General features: G+C 38.6%; 1 protein-coding gene across 11 annotated transcripts in view; it reads right to left on the reverse strand.

The window, feature by feature from the left end:
- The window catches only part of BNC2 (basonuclin 2), a 356,783-nt gene extending 338,063 nt beyond the window's left edge, over nucleotides 1–18,720 (reverse strand). For 9 of the 11 annotated variants that reach the window (XR_008447642.1, XR_008447643.1, XR_008447644.1 and 6 more), the window contains exon 1: nucleotides 18,667–18,720. Coding sequence is in view for 7 of the 11 variants with exons in the window: in XM_054053491.1 (XP_053909466.1) it covers nucleotides 18,667–18,678 (12 nt within the window). In the remaining 4 variants the exon portion in view is untranslated. Of the gene's footprint in view, nucleotides 1–17,313; nucleotides 17,679–17,729; nucleotides 17,928–18,666 lie in introns of those variants that run through there. The other 2 variants (XM_054053483.1, XM_054053484.1) reach the window with 2 other exon arrangements.
- Nucleotides 18,721–20,048: the final 1,328 nt, after the last annotated feature.

The following is a 20,048-nucleotide window of genomic DNA, read 5'->3' on the forward strand; positions in this document are numbered from 1 at the left end:
TTGATCACTACTTTTTGTAGTGATAACACTACAAGTTACCATTAAAAAGCACGCTGACATATCAGAGAAGTTCTGTCTGTGTGTATCAGAAGTTGTTTGGAAGCTTGAAACTGAGAGAGAGAGAGACGATGACAGAAAAAAAAAAACAGCAGCAGACTGAGTAACTACCAGTAAAACACATATGCATTTTTCTGTTTGTTTCACACACATAAGACCAGTGCTGCAGAACTAAGACATGGAATATGGCCAGAACTCAAGCGAATCCCATTTCTCAACGCTGAATCCATTTCTGCATTTTCTATATGTGCTTACTTCAAAATCAAGCCAGATTTGTCCAAACCAAGCTGAGTTCTTTTTTTTCCACAGAGGATCTTGCCTTACTCTCCCCTAAGAAAAGGTACTGTAGAAGAAATGACACTTACTGCACTGCTTACTAATTACTACTGCAATAGCTGAAAGAAGGAAAAACTGTACTTTTTATTGCAATAAACGACATTATCAACTCTTTGGGTTTATAATCTGAACATCTGAGTAATGTAACAGTCATAAAGAACACCATATGAAAGATGACAAAATAAAACTGATATTATGTTCAGCTACATGTTACAGAGAACACCATCAGGCCAAATTTTTTTCTACTGTCACTTTTTCTCTCACATGGAATAAAGGTATTTTTATTTCCAGGCAGAATTTCTCTACTTATTCTAGATAGTGTAGTAGTTTTATGCTCCTGTCAGGTATTAGTTTACTGATACAATGATTTCTCTTATTGTCAAATGACACTTACTTTACAACACTGCTATTAACACTGTCTCATTCTACTCTACTTGACTGGTCAACTTACATTTTAATTCTTGATACAGAAACCTTGATACATACTAATTGCCAGAACTTGAAAGCCTATCTCAGATTTGTGGTCAAGTAGGTATCATTTTCGTAGAAGGGTCATTAAATTTTAAGGGATCTTATACTTCAAATTTTAGTCCTTGTGGCATGACAGGCCACTCAAACATAAAATGAATGGAACCATGCAGAATCTATCTGACCCTTTGGACCAATACCTCCATGGCACTCCGTTACTGACTATAGTTTTGGTTTTGCTGACAACTAAGATCTCTGTGACCAGAAGTGAAAACTCTCATGTCAGTGTCCTTCTGCTTGAGATAAGGTTTCCAGAGGAAAGATGGACTTAAAAATCAGAAGCTTAGGGAGAAGCAGAAAACCATAAAAACCATCTGGCTGCAAGAAGGCTAAAACAGACATATCCAAAGTGACTGAAGGATAGGAGCAAAGCTGTCTTCTTCCTTTATGATAAACAAAAGGCAAAAAAAAAAAAGGAAGATATCAATGAGAAGAATGAAAGAATGAATGATAGATACAGAAGATGACTTCCTCAGACTGTCGTATTGGAAAATATCCAGCCTCCTTTCTTCCCCAGTGGCTGAATAAGATGTGCTTGTTTCTCAGACAACTCTATCTCCAATGTTCACATCACTGGAATAGCTAGCTTAGTTTCCTGTTAAGCGTTTCAAATACATACATGAGTAGAGAGCTGCAAAAACAGAATAGAAAGAGAACAAAATGGTCTCAATTCAAGCAAAATAATTTTTTTTTTAAAAAAACCCTGTATATAAAGTGTACTCTTTTGTATATGTAAATAATCCCTTATTTTTCTGAAGAAATTAGGATACTAGATATTTGCTTATCTTTGAAAAAGAAAACTGAAGTTTAAAAATCACTTTAAGATCTTACATGCAGTATACTCCTTAGCAAGCAATATTAAGTCAGTACTGAAATGATACAGAACTGGAATGTGGGACAGCATTATACTTTCCCTGGTCAGGCTGACCTAGTCTTCTCCTCCCCTGAACTTTCTAAGAAGTGCTTACAGTGGAAAGGAAAGTGGAAGATAAAATTGCCTGACAAGACACTGGAATGGCTTAAAAAATACAGCTTGTTGTCAAAAACTTTCTAAGTAAGTGATTTAATACACATTAATTTTGAAGATACCACAAAGTAACAAAGTTTTTTGACAAAATCCTGCTGCTTTCTGAACACAGAAGGTAACAGATAACACAGAAGCTTAAATAATCAGTAAGTTATCCAAGAAACCTTTAACAGGAAAAATAAAACCAAACCTGAGGTTTCACATAATGAGAGACAAGCATTTATTTCCTTATCAAACAAATAAAAAGAATGTTTCTGTGTAAAAAATCATCATTATCATAGATATATTCATTATTTTTCTATTCTATCTAAAGAAACTAAATATGCTTTCAGGAGATGTCCAAGCCCTACTGCTGTACTTTCAGGGAAACAATACATGCTTTACGAGAATAACAGTTTTTAATGCCCAACAGCAAGAAGCAACGCAGCTCCCATAAAAATGTGGCCTTGCAGTTCAACAAAGACCAAAACCAGAATACATCCCAACAATACTGTGCTCTACCATTAGCATTAAATACTCAGACCTAAGAGTTTAGTTGTGACAAGATGTGAAGCTCTGAGACTTAAGATTCGCAGTGTTCATTCAGCAGGCGCAGAACAGGAACATATATTTTATACATGCTGGTGCATATAGGTCATTGTTTGCTAGACTAGTTGTGAGCACATGAATTAAAACTTTACATATAACCATGAGGCTCCTTCTTGCTGCATGCACCTAGGAAAAATTATAGATACACAAGTACATATATATCTATGTAAGTGCACACACTCAGAGAACACAAGTAAAAGGATGCCTCAAAGAAAAAGATGAAACTAACTCTTCTATGCTTTTTTTCCTGATCAAAATGCCAGTCTCCCTCTCACCTTTTTTTTTCTTTTGTTAAAGTAAGGACCTGAAAACAGCATCACAGCCCAGAAGAACATAGCCAAGCACTGTGCACAGACACATTTTTGCTAAGTTTTGAGCCACCAAACAAAATATGGCATCAGGAGGCCTTTATTTCAAGTGGAGAAAACAGACACTTCAGAACACTGTGGCTGAAGAGAAGTAGGTTAAGTATATAATTACTACGCATACAGAGGTACAGCTCAGAAATACCCTCTCCCCAAGTTTAAAACAAACACACACAGATGTCGAGAAACAGCCATGAGATGATGCACTTAAAATAGTAATACCTGTTTACAAATTCAAGTTGCTGCTTGGTGGAAACTTGATTTCTGTAACATGTCCCCAAGATACAATCTAATACTAAAACTTATCCTGCGGTAGGTCTACTTTCAATTACTAGAAATAAGCATATAAGGTATATAATTAGTTATGACACTGGGACAGGCATACATGTTTCAACACAGACAGAGCTCTGAACAAACTTTTTGGCAGTATATTACAGAAGACTTAAATTGAAAGCTCAAAGGCAGTGTATACTGTATTATAGAAAGAAAAAACCCACACCACCCTCTAACTTAAAAAGTTCTCACACCAGATGATTTTTAAAGGTATGAGCATATTCAGCTGAAACACCCTTCATAAACTGGAAAAAAAAATATTGCCCTGCAGCATCAAAATGGGCTATATTACAAATTAAGAAAAAGAAACTCAATCCTTTGAATGGTTTCTTTTCTTTCAGTGAAAGGGTGTAATTCTTCCCTAAAGACTACATTATAACAAAACATTTATATAAATCAAAGAAGATTTCTTTAATGACTGTGGGCACGGGATCTTAAATCTGGGATGAAACATGAAGTTCTATCAATTCTAAAATAAATTAGGCAAGGATTATACAAGTAGTACTTATCTTGGCATTAGAAAAAAAAAAGAACATTAGCGTCAAAGACATATCATCAACATGCCTTCAACTGATAGCCCCTGGAAGGGCCTTTAGGAATAAATACAGAATAAATGAACTCTGAGCAGCTCAATTAGGTATCTAGTTTCTAAATGTTTTCATTTAAGAAACCAACAAGACACCAAATGAGATATAATGGGAATGTCCATAAGGATTAACCTTATGGATGTCTTGTTTCATTCTACAGAAAGAATTAGACTTCAACTAGTTTAAATATGCTTTCTCAGGTGTTTGAAAGGGTCTCCTTGCTCTGCTGTCTTCCCTACAAAGAAGTCCTTTTAATGTCATTTTTGGTGGCACTTCACTATAACAGGAAACACTGAACCTGTTTCTGTAAATGAAATTCTGAGTACTTAAATTTGTGGGGCAGCAATCTTGGAAAGTACACCTTAAGTTAAAACTATCATAATTAGTGGGCTTTTCCAGGCTGAAATTCATGAAGCTAATATTTGCATAAGACACAGTAGTATTTTTTCAGGGTTCTCAAGTGTTTAGAAAACAGCTTACATATTCCCAATACACAAACAAACCAGATAATTCACTTTTGGTACCCATCTAACAGAAGTTAGCAGCTTAACTTCTTTCATTTCACACTCTTAGACAAAATTAAAACAAAAAATATACACTGCCTTTCCAAAATGAGTATAGTAATGCTACCTCCATCAACTTAGTTAACATCACTTAGAGAGAAATGATGTAGCGCTATTGGCAGACATATTTCTTTTATCAGCATATACCATGTCCCACCTAGACAAAATCTGACAATAACCTGCTTCTTCCTCTTTCAAACAGTTAAAAAAACATGACCTTTGCTGAATAATTGGAAAGAAGCGTGCCTGTGATGTCACATATTATCTTTGTGAGAGGGAAGAAATAAAATTTCCAAAGGCAGGGCTTCCCACAAAGAACATACAGCACAAGATGCCTATTCCCTTTTAAGCTGAAAGAGTTAAGTATTTGGTTGTTGATCACAGCTGTGGTAATAGGGCTAACATGGCACTTCTGACTAAATCACTCAAGACTCCATAAGTTAAAACCAGCGCCTTTAACTTCATCCCAGAAGCAGTCTACTCAACAATCTGCACAGTAGCTGGGTGGGCCACATTCTACACTAGTCCAGTTCATGAACAAAAAGTAACTTAATCTTGGGGAAGAAAGAAACAAACAGCATCTGGATACACCTCAAAAATACCAGCCTGTGTAAGCCTTGTCCAAATAGTGCCTGCCTCAGAACTACAGCCCTACTTCTCTCAGTCTCGTAAACACAACAATACATTTACAAAACCAGCTTCACCTGAAGGGAAGGGAAGACTTCATATTGCATACTTTGAGGACAGTGAACCTGCATGCAAAAGGCACTGATGTGTTTCAAGTGCTGTAAATAAGTAACAGCGTAACACTAGTATGAATAAATACAAAGATACAGCAACTCAGTGCACTCCAAAGTTACAATCTGACTCCAAAATACAAATAATCATATTGAACTCTACATGTGTTTTGATCAACCAGATCACGTTGATTCATAGATTTTGCTCAATTTGAGTCAGAATTGCATTTTGAGCACATTACAGTATACTACAGAATTACATTATTACTCACATTTCCATCCTTCACAATCAACATATGACTGCAAGCTACAGATGACAATATTATGTAGATCACACAATGGCTGGTATGTATACAGCTGTGGGGGCTTTTTTCACTTATAATAAAATTTTCCCCCTCTTTCAGTTTTTATAATTCAGTAATTTTTTCTATGAGGTTTTGGATAACTAGCATGGTGACTCAGACACTACTCATGGAGTCGCTGTCTTTAGCATACAACATTAAAAAAATACCTTGAACATATGCCATGATTTGAGTTCCCATTATCCCTTCAGAGTGAAGTGTTAATATTATTGCCCTACCATTTTCCAGCTCTGATATGACCAGACTTTAAGCTCACAAAACCCAAAGGCAAACCACACATGAACTATTAGAAAACTACACAAAGAAGTAACCATTAGATGATCAGGATATAGATTTACAGTGTGTGAACTAGTTTGTATCACATCATGCAGCTCTGAAAGTGCTCACTGAAAGTGAACTACATATGATCAGAACAGTGCAAATTAGTTGACTAGATATGAATTCCTGCTAAAGGTTACCTTGCAGTAACAGTGTTCAGCAGATACACTCACAAGAATCAGGGACATTAAAGTTTTTCTGAAGTTAGTGTGAGATCTGCTGCTGACTGCCCTGATGATAGAGCATCTATTCCATGAGCTCCTTCTAAATAAACTGAAAACGAAGTTTGCTCACTCTGTTCTGAACTGATCTGTCACACAAATGCTATATTTCATTTGAGAATGATCCTAGAATGCTATCTGGCTTTGGCCTATCATTCAAGTCTGTAACACATTTTTGTGACATCATGGAATGAAATTTCAATATGCTAGTGAATAATGAGAGATTTTCAAGTAACAAAGCCAGCAATGAGTACCTTGCAAACTTTCTAAAATGCCCAGTACTTGCAGAGAAACTATTTAATGCCTGAAACGCACCAACTTCCACTTTGCCTGAAATGGAGTTAACAGCACCTGTGCCTGTTCACACTGGGCTCACAGTTCTGCACACCTATCTCAGTGACTCACAACACTGCTCTTACATGGATGGTGGTGAAGGAAATCACCTGCAAGGTAACACGACTTCATTTCAACCGATCTTTCATTACTCGTTACATAATTTATGAACTTTTTCTATTTTTTCCCACCCTGACTCTGCATTTTGCCAACACCTGATATTTCACATCATTTCATGAGTAGCTTCAGTCATAAAAAGTTATTTTCCCAAAATTATCTTAGTAGGGAACAGCAGATTCCTAAAATCTCCAGATTCCTGAAGCTTTTTCACAGAAAACAGAGGTTTTTCATAACATAACTAACTAAGCCTGCACTTTGTGAAAACATTCCCATGATAACATAATCACAATAGATGTCAATGCACATTATAATAGTAACAGAACCAAAGATATATGGATTGAAGATCTTCTTTTGCAAGCCAATGACATGCCACTCCTTTATTCGGTTGTTCTTTTATGATGTATAACAAAAAGCATAGTTTAGTGCCTTTCATGCAATATTGGCATCATAAATGGAAGTCATCAGACTTGCTACAGGATGGGAGATCCCTAATTTAGGAGAAAAACACCGGGATTCTTCTACAAATCCAAACCTACCCTACTTCTGCAGGGAAAATATCCATAAGAGCTGGCATATTCATCTTTAGTTCCCAGAATCAGAGAGATATCAGAGGCTTGGTTGTTAGCAGGTCTCATTATCATTACTGTAATATATTTATAAGACATGGGATCACAATACTGGGTTTGGTTTAAGTAATGCTTATAGGAACATATTCAAATCACAGAATAAGATAATTTAATGTACTTCTCAAAGGAAACACTGTGGATTATATTGGAATGTTGAGAAAGAGTCTCTATGATATACAGAACAGATAAGAAAGCTGAAGAATAACAAAGATAAAATAAGAAATACAAAACTCCAAACAGACACCAATATTTCCTAAAATGTTCCCATAAGACTAAAGGGAATACAATATTTTGTTTCCTTTCTAGCAGTGCGCTGATTTTCACAGACATCTTTTAGGGGATTGATCTATGTCTCACTTTTACTCAAGAACCAGAACTACTCAAAGGGCCTTCCTGGCAACAAAAATGCCTGTCCAGGAAAAATACACATTTATGTATGTAAAAATATGCATTTATATGTATGCATGCACATATGTATTATATATGTACTACATATGTGTGTGCATGTATCTATGTGTACATTATATGTTAATGCTTTTTTTAAAGCTGCAGCAGAATTTGCAAGGTTTTTTCTTCCACTATATCTGTAGTTGATCTCCCCATACATGCCACTGATATGGTTTTTAGAAAGCGTATCAAACTATAATCTTTCTTGCGACACAGAAAACAAAAGGAACACGCATATTTTGCTTGTTACAAGGCTACATTTGTGTTGCCTTGTTATAAACTTATCATCACAAAAGCAAAGCAATCCTGAAAAATAATTATATCTAAAACTGCTGTCTAAAGGTGAATTGCTGTAACACATCACGTCCTTGAGGCTTAAATCCATGAAGGTGAGGACAAGAGCAGTTCTTTTGATTTCACCACTCAGCAAGTTTCTCTCTTGCAACTGTTCAGCCTACCATGATTAGATTCTTCATAGGTCTGGCAACAACTACATGCGATGAGTGAATTTTTTGACCCTCAGTGTCTGACAGTGGGGAGATAGTAAATGCCTGTATTTCCACAGGTCTCTCTAACACAATCACAAATCCCATGTAGCCTGGTGATCTCCAAATGCTGCACAAAACTCATACATTATGCAAAATGCATCCTACCACACTACCTACACCTGTGAAACATTTAATAGGAAAAGAGCTATGAAATTCCATACCCAGGTCACACGACAGACAGGATAGATGTGCAGAGTATGGAAGAGGCAAGCCTCCTGCCCTGCTGCTATGGAGACTAGAGATATAAGCCTGTTCAAGCTTTGTCAACATTATACTATCAACCTCAGCCAACTCCTTCCCTGCCACGACAATCATCACAGAGACTTCTTCCCCTTAATTTTAATAAAAAGACTACTATTAGAGTAGTCATGAAAGCTACCAATTAGCAGGAGATGGCAAAGAACTTCTTACCACTTTCTGACCCCCAAGGCAAACCATAAAGAACCAAATAGCTTACTCTTATCCTTGCTGCCCTCTTACTGTCACAGCATTCCAAAAAGCAATGAAAAAGGATGCATATCTGCATCCTCTGAGTGTCCACTCACTAACAGAAGAACTTCTTGCTTATGGAATAATTGTTTGATATCATAAATCATTTAAATACACCAGCTGATAAATACAATTCACAGCTGATACACAAAGTAATACAAGTTACACGTGGACAAGAGGAAACAGAGAAGACTGTAACCTACACTCTAAAGGCAAAAGTTAGAAAAGCAGCACACTTAAAGGCGTAGAAACCTTTAAATCACACATCACTTATCTGCTATTGCTTCCTGTTCCTATTCAACTTCCTTGCTGCCTTACCATGTGAATTACATCAGCTTAGACTTAAATTCCCTCAGAAGCCTTTAGTTACACAATTTACAGAACTTCACACAATGCTTTTTTAATATTTGCACCAAAGTGTGGAGAAAAGCTTAATGCCAGTTCGTGTACTGAAGAACATACATCCCTCAGCCTCTTCACATTGCTTATATAATATCTTAGCCAACTGGCTCGTAGTGTCATCTATTTTGATCGAGCATATTGTATGGGACATCAGAAACAAGGTTTCTTCAAAAGACAAGTCAAAATACAGCTGCCAACTGAAACATTGTCATGGCCTAGCACAGAAGAAAGCTGTGAGTTTTTACTATGACTTCATTAATATTTCCTAGTTTTTACTATCTCTTAGCACCTTCAGCAGAACAGGAAAACATTTCCCATGATGCTCTCTAGGATTCCATACAGAATCTCATTCCGGAAAGTGAGGTATTATCAGTAGGCTTTTAGAAACATACAATTAACATCATATCAATATAAAAGCACTGTCCAACTGTATTGTAGACTATAAATAATTGTACGTAATATTAACTGCTCAAACATACAGATGCAGTGTACGCCCATTTGATTAGTACTAGGAATATAACAGTAACTTCACGGTGAGGTGAATAACAAAACCTTTATTTAATAGAACTGGCACACTGCCACAACAAAGCCAATGGAGTTAGACCAGTGAAACTCCATCAAAACAACTACAAAAGTATTTACTTAGCAATGAAAACTGGCATGTATTAACAATAAAGGTGAAAAAAGCACTTTAAAGAAATATTTGCCTTAGTTCAAAAATGGCACTAATCAGGACTTTCAGATTCATTTACCTTAAATTTATTACACCTCAATTCAATTTCAAAGTAGTTTTATTGCAAAAATCACCAGGCTAGTTGCACTGAAGAGAAGTAGTTCATCATGCTGAGCACATCTTTCTAAATGTCAAACGCAACATTTCAACAGGAAAATTTATTTGATTCCTAACTGGCCCTTTCATCTTTGATTTGGAAACCATGTAGCAAGTTTTAGATTCATCAAAGCTAATATCAGTCTAGTAAGGAAAGAATGTTTTAAACTAAGTAGGCACTACTACATTTGTTCCAGCTTGTGTTTGAATATCTAGTTCCATTTAAATATTTGTCTAATTCAAATCACAAAATGTAACAGCTTCTCTTTTAATTTGAGGAAAGTGGAATTCAGTATCAGCTCTACAGATGTTGCGAGTGTTTGAACAAGAAAAATAAAAATATCATTTTTGCTGAGTTTTCTCTCAAACACATTTTCTTTGGAGGCACTTGCTCTCACAATCAGCTACTACACTGCTGGTCACTTTGGTTTTGACGTTCTGAACTAAAGCAAAAGATGCAGCCACACATCACATCTTTCATATCAGACATGTAAAGAAAAACTAAAAAGCCCAGAATTCTCATTAATAAATATTGACCACTCACACTTTTTTAAGACGTCAATCTAAGCAGAGCATCTGAAACAAGGAAGTTGTAATAATTTTCCCACAGTCTACTAGATTTATATGATCTTTAACATCTTCTTAGCATGCCATACAGCAAGTACAAAGGATATGACTAGATTTTATTCAACATTTTCAGATAGCTTTAACTTCACTGATTTCAATGGCTTTACTCTCATTTTGAACCCTGCTTTGAACAAAACCAATATTTAACCCTTGTGTTTTACACAGAACTAAGGTGTGTTATTCAATTCTAATTTAACTATAAATAGATACTTTTCATTTTGGTTTGACCAAAATATCCTTATGAATGTCATATAAAGTTAAGTAAGATATTGTTATAATACTACTGATAAAGTGTAATTAAGATGCATTCTAAAATGTCAACTACAGAGACACCAGGAATAAGCATGGTTTTTTTTACTGTTGTAAAAACTGAGAGTTCAGTGTTCAGTTGGATCTGGTTAATATGGTTGATAAGATGGGTTTCACTGGAACCTCAGAAGCAAAATGTGAATATTGCACTGGACTAAATGGAAGATATGCCTCAGCAGAGTGAAGAAGCAGTCATGACTAAAAAGTTTTCCTCTTAGAATGGCAAATTTAGAAGAAACTACTTTGATACACCTAGATATTCTCAGCCAAATTTATGCCTCAGACAAGACTATGTCGCTGCTCTTGCAATGCTGAGAGTGAATTTGGAGCTTTGCTAACAGGAATATTTTTAAATACACTGAAATTCATATTTGCAACATTTTTTTTCAAGTAATTTAGAACATTTGCAGGTTTTGCTCCAAAAATTACTAAATACGAAAAATAGCCATGAACTGTATTTTCAAGGACTCCTTCAAGTAGAATTTATCCGGACAGCTTAAAAAAGGAAAAGCAATACATTTCTTAGTCATAGAAAACACATTTTTCCCTTGTAAATAGCACTTAAATGAAACTAACATGATTGACAAGCACCTCACAAGCAAGCCTTGGCAACACTTAATGCAAGCCCATCTCTTCGGTGTTTTAAGCAAAATTCCTTCACAACTGTTTGTCTTTGCAATAACTCCTACAAAGCTCATTAGTGCCAGCCTTGGTTTATCCCCCATGTTGTGCATTTATCCCTGGGATACATTATCAACATGTGGCACATGTCCTTGACATGCACAGAAGAGTTGCACCACAGGATAGCAGCATGCATGACAATAGTGTTGACTCTTACTCCTTTATGGTTGCTGGGATGTAACTGAGAAATCTAATAACTGTGACAGTAGGCCTTTAGGTTTTTCCTTGGCTTTCCAGACAGTGAAGCTGCACAGACACTAATGAAAGGTTAAATGAATAGGAATAGCTGACAAGAGGTACAATAAAGAAGGGACTTGGTAATCCACAGACACTGAGCAGAGATCCTTGGCTGAAGCAGAGAAAGGACAGCACATCGTCGAGTCACAATATTTAAAACAGCTTGCTATACACAGAGGCTTTTTTGTCTGGGTACATGTCTGGCTTTGGAAGAAAAAAAAGATACTGAAAAGAAATTTCAGCATGGGGCACTTGGGCGAATGTCAGGTCACAAAACGGCAAAAATGTTTTTTGTTTGCTGCTACATCTTTGTATTCAATATTAAAAAGCATTGACTAAAAGCACAAATCACAAGTTGCAAAATAATACATATTTGACAAATATGATAAAGTTGCAAAACTAATTCAGTGTGATTCCAGCTAACAGCATGACGGTTGTTGTACACGCACTCAGCTTGATTTAAAGTCAATAACAGTTCACAATATGCTTTGCATACTGTCTAAAACTTTCCCTGTATTCAAAGAATTCTAACAGGCCTAACTTAAGTTTTATATACAGCGGAACTGTAGACATGACCAACTGTAATACACTGCAAAAACATATGTAAACTTCCAGACAGTGCACCAGACCATGATGACTTAAAAACTTTTTAGTGGTAAGCTTATGGCATTTTGATTTCTTTTGGCTTATGACTTATGAATCAGCTTTGTAGACATTCTGTTTTTCTGAATTAAAAAATAATTGCAATGCCTAGCATGTTTTTAGAACTTCTCTAGCTTTTAGAATTTTTTGCAAAGTCTGATTTAAGTAAATAGTAGAGTATTTTAACTCCATGAAAAGAACAAAAGAACAGGAAGAACTCTTTAGAGTAACAAATCAGAAACAAATCAGATTAAGTTATCTGAATTTGTGGGGTTTTAGATAAAGACTTTCAAGATAGAAGTATCAAAACAGATGCTGCAGACGAAAAGAATTCTCCCTAAAAAAAGTTGATTTACCTGGAATAAGAAAAAAAGTATTTGCGTATGCATCTGGAGTATAAAATATACATATTTATAACACATGGTGAGAGTTCTATGGAAAGGTTCTAAAATGAGAGAACCTCTTTGAACAACCACATTAAACTACAGGAGAACTCCTGAGTGTACTAAGACTCTAATAATCAACAAATAAAGGCTTTACTAGCCACAGCACATAACGAGAGCTACTGTGCAAGAGATAAAGGAGACAAATCTGGCAGTCTATCTCACTGGATTATATAATTTACTTTAAATGGTAAATAAGTTTGTCCAAAGTAACGCTTGTAAAAGCTGCCATATAACTATAAAGCAGCAATTATGATCAATGCATTTTTAGAACAAATATGTCAGAATTTAGGTGAAATGAGTCTGACACAGAATGCAAGGTTTAAACAGATGCTTTTTATTAAGCCACGTTAAATGCAATTCCTCTAAATTAAGTACAAATTCCTGGGTAGATGACGAAGCGATACACGTTTCCAAAAGGACAGATATACTCTATGTGTTTTGTATCTTATAGGGAACTTTTTTTATGTCTAGACATGCACTAGTTTTTCCTAACACACACTAACAGTAGACACTAAATCAAATAAAATCATTAAATCAAAAGCCCCATGCAAACTTGAAGACTGAAAGTCAGGAGTCTTTCATTAAACAATATTCAGCAAAGAAAATACTTCAAATTCTGGTAATAAGTGTCCAACGTGCAGAAGGAAAAGAGACACTGCCAGAAACTCCCATCTTTGAGAGAGAAAAAAAGACAGATTTTGGTTTTTCAATAAAATCTAATGTTACACTTGGACTTGTTTTAATGTAATTACTTTGCTGTTGCACATTTCTGTTTTACTTGAAATTGACAAGATCTGTAGTCAGCCACAAATCCCACTGACACACGTGTATGTAACGTGTAGCATAAAGCCACCTCAAAGTCTAAGTTCTAGAGCTTTGGCTCTGGAAAAAAGTTAGCAATCAGCCTTCCCCTATTCAGAATACTTTCCCCTTTTTCTTACCTATGGCATATCTAATTAAATCATGAAGCTCCCTCTAGCTCTTCAGAGGAGCTTAACTGACCAATGATCCTTTACATTTCCTTCCCATTTTCAAAAGCAATATTGAAAGAGAGTGAGAACAGTATTTCTCTTACATAATTAGTGTTCCTGTTTTCATTCAGCAGTTTGCAGCTCTGCAACTTGAAAGGACATGGATAATATATCAGAACATCTGCTATGAAATACATGAAGTTAAATACTGCTTCCTATGGTGCAGCATACTAAAGACCTCCTTAACAATTTCCAACTTACACTTTATTCACCAACTTCTAGTTTGAAATCTTACACTGTTCGACAACATTGTAATGTATGTAGTGAAACACATACGTCCACATCCAACTACTGAATGCCAAACAATGTAAAAAAGAATGATAGGTAATACTGTAATCCCATTTCAGAACCCAACTTTTAAGTACAGAACGTCTTAGTTCAAAACCAATTTGTTTGAATATACTGGTTCTCCAGAAAACCAGTAATGCCAGTGGTAATTTGCTGACTGTATTTTCACCTACCATAATATTTACACACACTGTTTGTAATGGCTTTTATTGTTTAATCTCCACAGCATTTCAGTATTGGATACTATGGAATTACAGTTATTTAGCAGTCTATAAATAATGTAGTTGGCATGTGCGATTGATATTTAAAATGTCTTACGACAACTGTAAAAGCCTCATTACAGATTAGCAAATCATTTTTAACAAGCAAGTTCAACTGACAAATACCAAAGCAAACCTGCAGTCCATGCTGCAAGCGTGTTTGTTTTGTTTAAACGATACACATTTAATACAATGTGCAATGAACCATCCATACAGACTATAAATAAGGAAGAAAGCAAACTTCCAAAGTAATATGGCTATTGTGAAGATTTCTAAAGTAAAACTTAAAAAAAAAAAAAAAAAAGGAAAAAGGCAAACTGAGTAACAACAGAAAGAATAGCTTACTTTCCCCTCCTCCCCCCTTTATGAGCTAGTGTCCAATTTCTTCTTTTTGAACAGCTGTATTATCCAACTTAAGTTGCTCTGCTAATTTCAGTCCCAAAAGGACTAACTTGGAAGGCAAAAAAGTACTAGAAAAGATCAATTTGCTGGGAAAGATCAAATGAGAAAACTGTGGGGACAGCACCAGGTCAGAGTGTGAAGAACTAAGCAGACCTGTTCTTCATTAACTTAAGCTCTCTTGGGACGTCACACACTACCTGTCCATGGGCTTATTGAACCGCCTAACCCTCGTCTCTGTACCATTCTTCTGGGCACAAGTGAATCATATCCTGCTGCTGACAAGTTAGCAGGGGACTGCGGCTGCAACATGAAAGTACTTTTCTTTCTTGTCTAAATCAGGCAGATTTTTGAAAAGACGACACAGCACTGACTCGTGACATGGCAAGATGAAATGAGAGGTCCGGGCTGGTCTTCGAGCTTTGCAGATAAAAGTAATCAAATGACACTCCTGGAATGCAAATTGGCATTCTTGACTGCAGCAATTGCACAACCATGAAACATCCCTGACAGCAAGCAAGATTAGGACAAAATGTTATGTAAAGCACTGAACTCAAAAACTCACTAGAAAATTCAAACAGTAACACTTACATTTTAATATAGCAATAGTCATCTCTGCTTTTGTCTGTTCCTTTTCTGTGGTTTATTGTAATCACATACCTGTCTCTCACAAACATCTCAATAATAAAAATGTAACGCGATTAAAGACATAGATCTGCTCATTTTTTTCCCCTGAAATATCAGTATTGTATTTTTACAGAATAATGTATCAAGGCAGCGGTTTTCCTGCCATGTGTGTAATTCGTATGCTTAAAGAACACTCTCGCAATCCCAGGTCTTGAAAGGAGTTTCAAAATTCGCTCATAATGAATTAGTTTATAATCTACATATAGATTTTCCTGCCTCTGGATCAGATAAAGAAGAATCATTTAAAATATTTAGTAAGTAAATTTTAAAATTCATATGCTTTAGGAATTTAAAGCAGAACATACATAGAGTTAGATGGTTCATTAATACTGGACAGCTTAAAATGAAACTACAGTGTATCAGACAGCTCATATGCTCCATTAAATTTCAGATTAAAAATTCCTGCAATTTTTAAAGGCAAGGAAAGTTACACATACTTTTACAGGAACTTGGTATTCTTGTGCAGATCTGCTGATCAGGCTTATTAAATATTACTGTCTGAAATGAACTCACTAATTAAACTGTGAACATTTGCAGTATGAAACTATGAGAAAAACACTACTGCATTTCAAAATTTGTCTGTGGCAATGGGTTATAAGACAGAGGGGAAATGGAAGATAATGAGAAATAAAAGCCCACTTCCACTAAAAAATATTTCAATGACTGCTATGCACAGCTAACATACAGGTTGAGAAAAGGAATAGGTAATATCCTGCTTTGATTTCTTAGTTAAAAATAGCTTCAAACCATTTTAACTGTCGGCCAGACACACACACAAAAAGACACTCATTGCCACTTTAATCCTGGGTGCACCGGATTATTATATGATGTCTTTTGTGCATCAATTTTACAACAGCTTGACTCTAGGGTAAATGGGAACCATCATAAATCGCATGCTGCTTTCAAAACCACTTTAATTTCTGTCAGCGTTACTGTAACCACAGTCCTGGGCACATGCTGCTTTTTCCCCCCTCCTTTTATTTTTTTTTTTTTTATTATTGTTGCCTACATTTGACAGTTGCATCTCCTACACTCCAATTGTCTTTGATCACTGAAACAAGACATGTCACGTTAGGAAGAGAAGGGAAAAATACAAACTCTCCATCTCAACCTCTCCTTTCATTCACGCAGTCGTACACTACATCTATAGTTTCAGTTGCTACACGTACACACAAACACACACATATCTATATATGTATACGCACACATACACACGTGTGTGCATGCGCTCACATGCACATTCAAGGCACAGAAGACGGAAATGTAACATCCCTGGTGTTAGGTGACAAAAGCTGAGTGAAAGCAAGGCAGCAGTCAAACAACGATTCAATATATACTACTTCATTGAAATGTGGGCTCATCACTGTTCACCACTGAGTTCAGTTCACTTGTTAACAGGGACAGTTACCATTACGCATGTTAAGTGTAGTCGTGGCTCTTTAAACATGTTGTTCTTCGCAGCTGTTTAACCCATCCTCACATCACAAACCAGACAAACGGACTTCAGCCAAATGAGGTCCTCAGTAACCTCGATTTTTAGTTTTTAAATTAAGGCGCCGTGAAATCCCAAATCCCGCTCTGCAAAACCGCTCTTTAAAGAACTGCATTTGCACAGCGCATAAAATAAGAAGCAAAAATTTGCTCGACGTTCTTTTTCGGGGGGAATCCTCCCCTACCTTTTACAGTCACAGCATCAGCATAACTCTGCAAGTTCTGCTAACAATTGCTGATTGGAGAGGAGCAAACTGCAGGCACATGCACAACAAAAAGGAGAGAGTTACAGAGGGAAGGTGGATTTAGACTTCTGTCTCCCTGCCTCAGGCGCTGTTTCACACACAAAAACACAGCTCCTTACTCAAAGGTTACCGTCACACTGTACGCAAACCTTACTCTTTTCCGAGCAGAAGGTGGTGTCCAAAAAAGATCAGACCACCGTTAAGTCCTCACCTTCACTCTCCCTCCTTCCTTCCCTCTATACGCACGCAATTTTTTACACTAGCACCTCATCTTTGGTGGAGGGAAGGAGGCGGTAAGAGCCATGTGGCCATCCCATTTCAACCCCGCAAACTCATTTTAAAAGTTTAGCACAACCTCTTAGTTATTCTTCTCCCAGTCCACGCAGCACAGGGCTTATTTATATACTCATTATCCTCCTCCTTCGCCTCGCCCGGCCGCTTGTTTATTTGAAGGCTGAAACGCACCGTACAGCGAGCGGGGCTGCTTGTGTTACTGCACAATTTATTAATCAAATCGAACCAAAAAGTAAAGGCTAGAAGGAAAACGAAAGGCTGCTGGAAACTTCTTACCATCTCTGCATGCTGGTTGTCAAGTGCACCCCCTGTCTCTCGATCTCCTCTCAGCGGCAGTGCCTGCACCCTTCCTTTTGCCTCTGGACTCTCAGCGCCTCTCTTTCTCTCTCCCCCTTTTGCCCTCCGTCTCTCCCCGCCGCACACCACTTTCCTCCCCCCTCTCTCCTCTCTCTCTCTCTCACCCTCGCACCTTCAGGTGACTCGAACTAAAAACCAGAGTTTTTTTTTTAAAAAAAAAAGCAAACAAAAAGGGTGCCCCGCTCAAAGCAGGAGAAGGGCAGCGGTGGCCGGAGTCGTCTGTCCCCCCCCCGTCTCCCCTCCTCCCCACGCCCTCTCCTGGCTCCTCCAAAACTTCAGCCCCCAAAGTTCAGCCCGAGCAGCAGAAAGAGAGCGAGAGAAAAAGAGCCGAAAGTGATGGGAGGGGAGGGAGGGACCCAAGTGCGGGTCAGAGCCTCCACAGGTTGGTTTGTTGTTGTTGTTGTTGTCGGGTTGTTTGGTGCGAGGGGGGGGGGGGCGAGGCAGAAGGGACTGCGCGGAGCCGGTTCCCTCCCCACGTCCGGAGGGAAAGGGGGGGAGAAAAGACCACTCGGATGGGAGAGGAGAGCTTGGGGGGGGGCAGGGGGGCTGGGCACGAAGAAGTAACCCGGTCTGCCTCGTCCCTTCCCCGCCCAAACTCCGCGCTCCGCGCGGGGGCTGCCAGCTGTCAGAGCCGCCCGGGCGCCCCCTCCGCGCTGCGGCTTCTCCGCTGCCTTATCGGCTCCCGGCGCCGCCGGAGCGAGGGGAAAGGCGGAGGGAGGGAAGGAGGGAGGGCTGGGAGAGGCGCAGCCCGCGATGGGGACCCCGGGGGGAAGGACGGGGAGGGGGGGGAGTGTTAGAAGGGAAGCGAAAAGTTGGGGAAAGTGTTTGCTGGTAGTGCCGGTTTCCCGCTTCCCACCCATTGCTCCATCAGGTCCCGGGGCTCTCGCTCCGCCGCGGCGGCTGCTGCTGCTCCGTGTGGGATCCCAACTAATTTTTTTTTTTTTTTTTTTTTTTTGTGAAAGGGTGGGATTTTTTTTTTTTTTTTTGGGGATTGGAGTTGGGTTGTGGGGGGAGGGAGGGAGGGAGCGAGGGAGGGAGCGGGGGAAGGCGGGAGGTGAGCCGTCACGGTTGTACGTTTTGCAAGGGAACAAGACAAGAGTCACATCTGTGTGTGACACAGAGCCAACCGGCGCGAAACCCTGCCCCGGCGGCTCCCGGTGCGCACGCAGCGGCCAGGGGAGGGAGGATGGGCTGCGGGATGCCCGCCCCCCTCCCGGCGCCTTCCCCTGCCTCGGGGCAGAGCTTTGTCCGCGGAGAAATGCGGGGCGGGTACCTGGTGGGGCGACAAAGGGAAGATGCGAGAAGAGCGTCGCGCTTGGTGTGCGGATGCCGGTACCCGAGCATCCCTCGTGTCCCGCCGGGGAAGGCGGCGAGGGGCACCACGGCTGTCGGAGTTGGCTCCTTTCCTCGGGCTCTGTAGAAACACGAGATTAGGATCTGTATAGGGAAGGTTCGAACTTTTCAGGTGACGTGAAATGCAAACGCTGAAAGGGTTTGTTTTTTTTTTTCCACCAGCACCTTTGTGTTCTGGTGTGTCTGGACACTCATAACCTGGCAGGCACTGAGAGAAGATGGGTTAAGTCTCAGAAATAGGTAGCTGCTTGGCACTTCTGGCATTTCCCGAGTGTGCTGGGGACAGCAAACTCTTAATATCCACTGCGTGTCCCTGTGAAGTACCAAGTTTTCAGGCTTTTTACCAAGTTTTGCCATCTTTGTGCATTTCCCATGCCTGTTAGAAGAGAGAAAGGTGAATTAATAGAATCACAGCATCATAGAATCACAGCATCATAGAAACACAGCATCATAGAATCGTAGAATCACAGAATAGTTTGGGTTGGAAGGAACCTTAAAGATTATCTAGTTCCCCGCCCCCCTGCGATGGGCAGGGACACCTCACACAATTGCCTGTACTACTATCAAAACCAGGATTTCACAAAAAAAAAAAAAAAAAAAAAAGAATATATTTATATAGGGTGTGTCTCAGTGTTATCCCTGCTTCTGTGGAAATTTCATTCTGTTTTGTGAGTCCATCATATACCTTTGTTAGGCGTAATACATATCAGCTTATGGACAGGATTTACTTTGTCCGCGCTTCATCAGGATTAGTTTCGATCCTTGAGCTGTAGAGAGCATGTTTCAGGCTCAGACGATTAATCAAAAGGATTTGGGTTTGAGTTTTCTCAGGATTTTGCATTTTTTACACAAGTAACATGACAAAGAAAGATTTTGAATATTTAG

This window comes from Cuculus canorus, chromosome Z (assembly GCF_017976375.1).
Source record: "Cuculus canorus isolate bCucCan1 chromosome Z, bCucCan1.pri, whole genome shotgun sequence".
Lineage (NCBI taxonomy): Eukaryota > Metazoa > Chordata > Aves > Cuculiformes > Cuculidae > Cuculus > Cuculus canorus.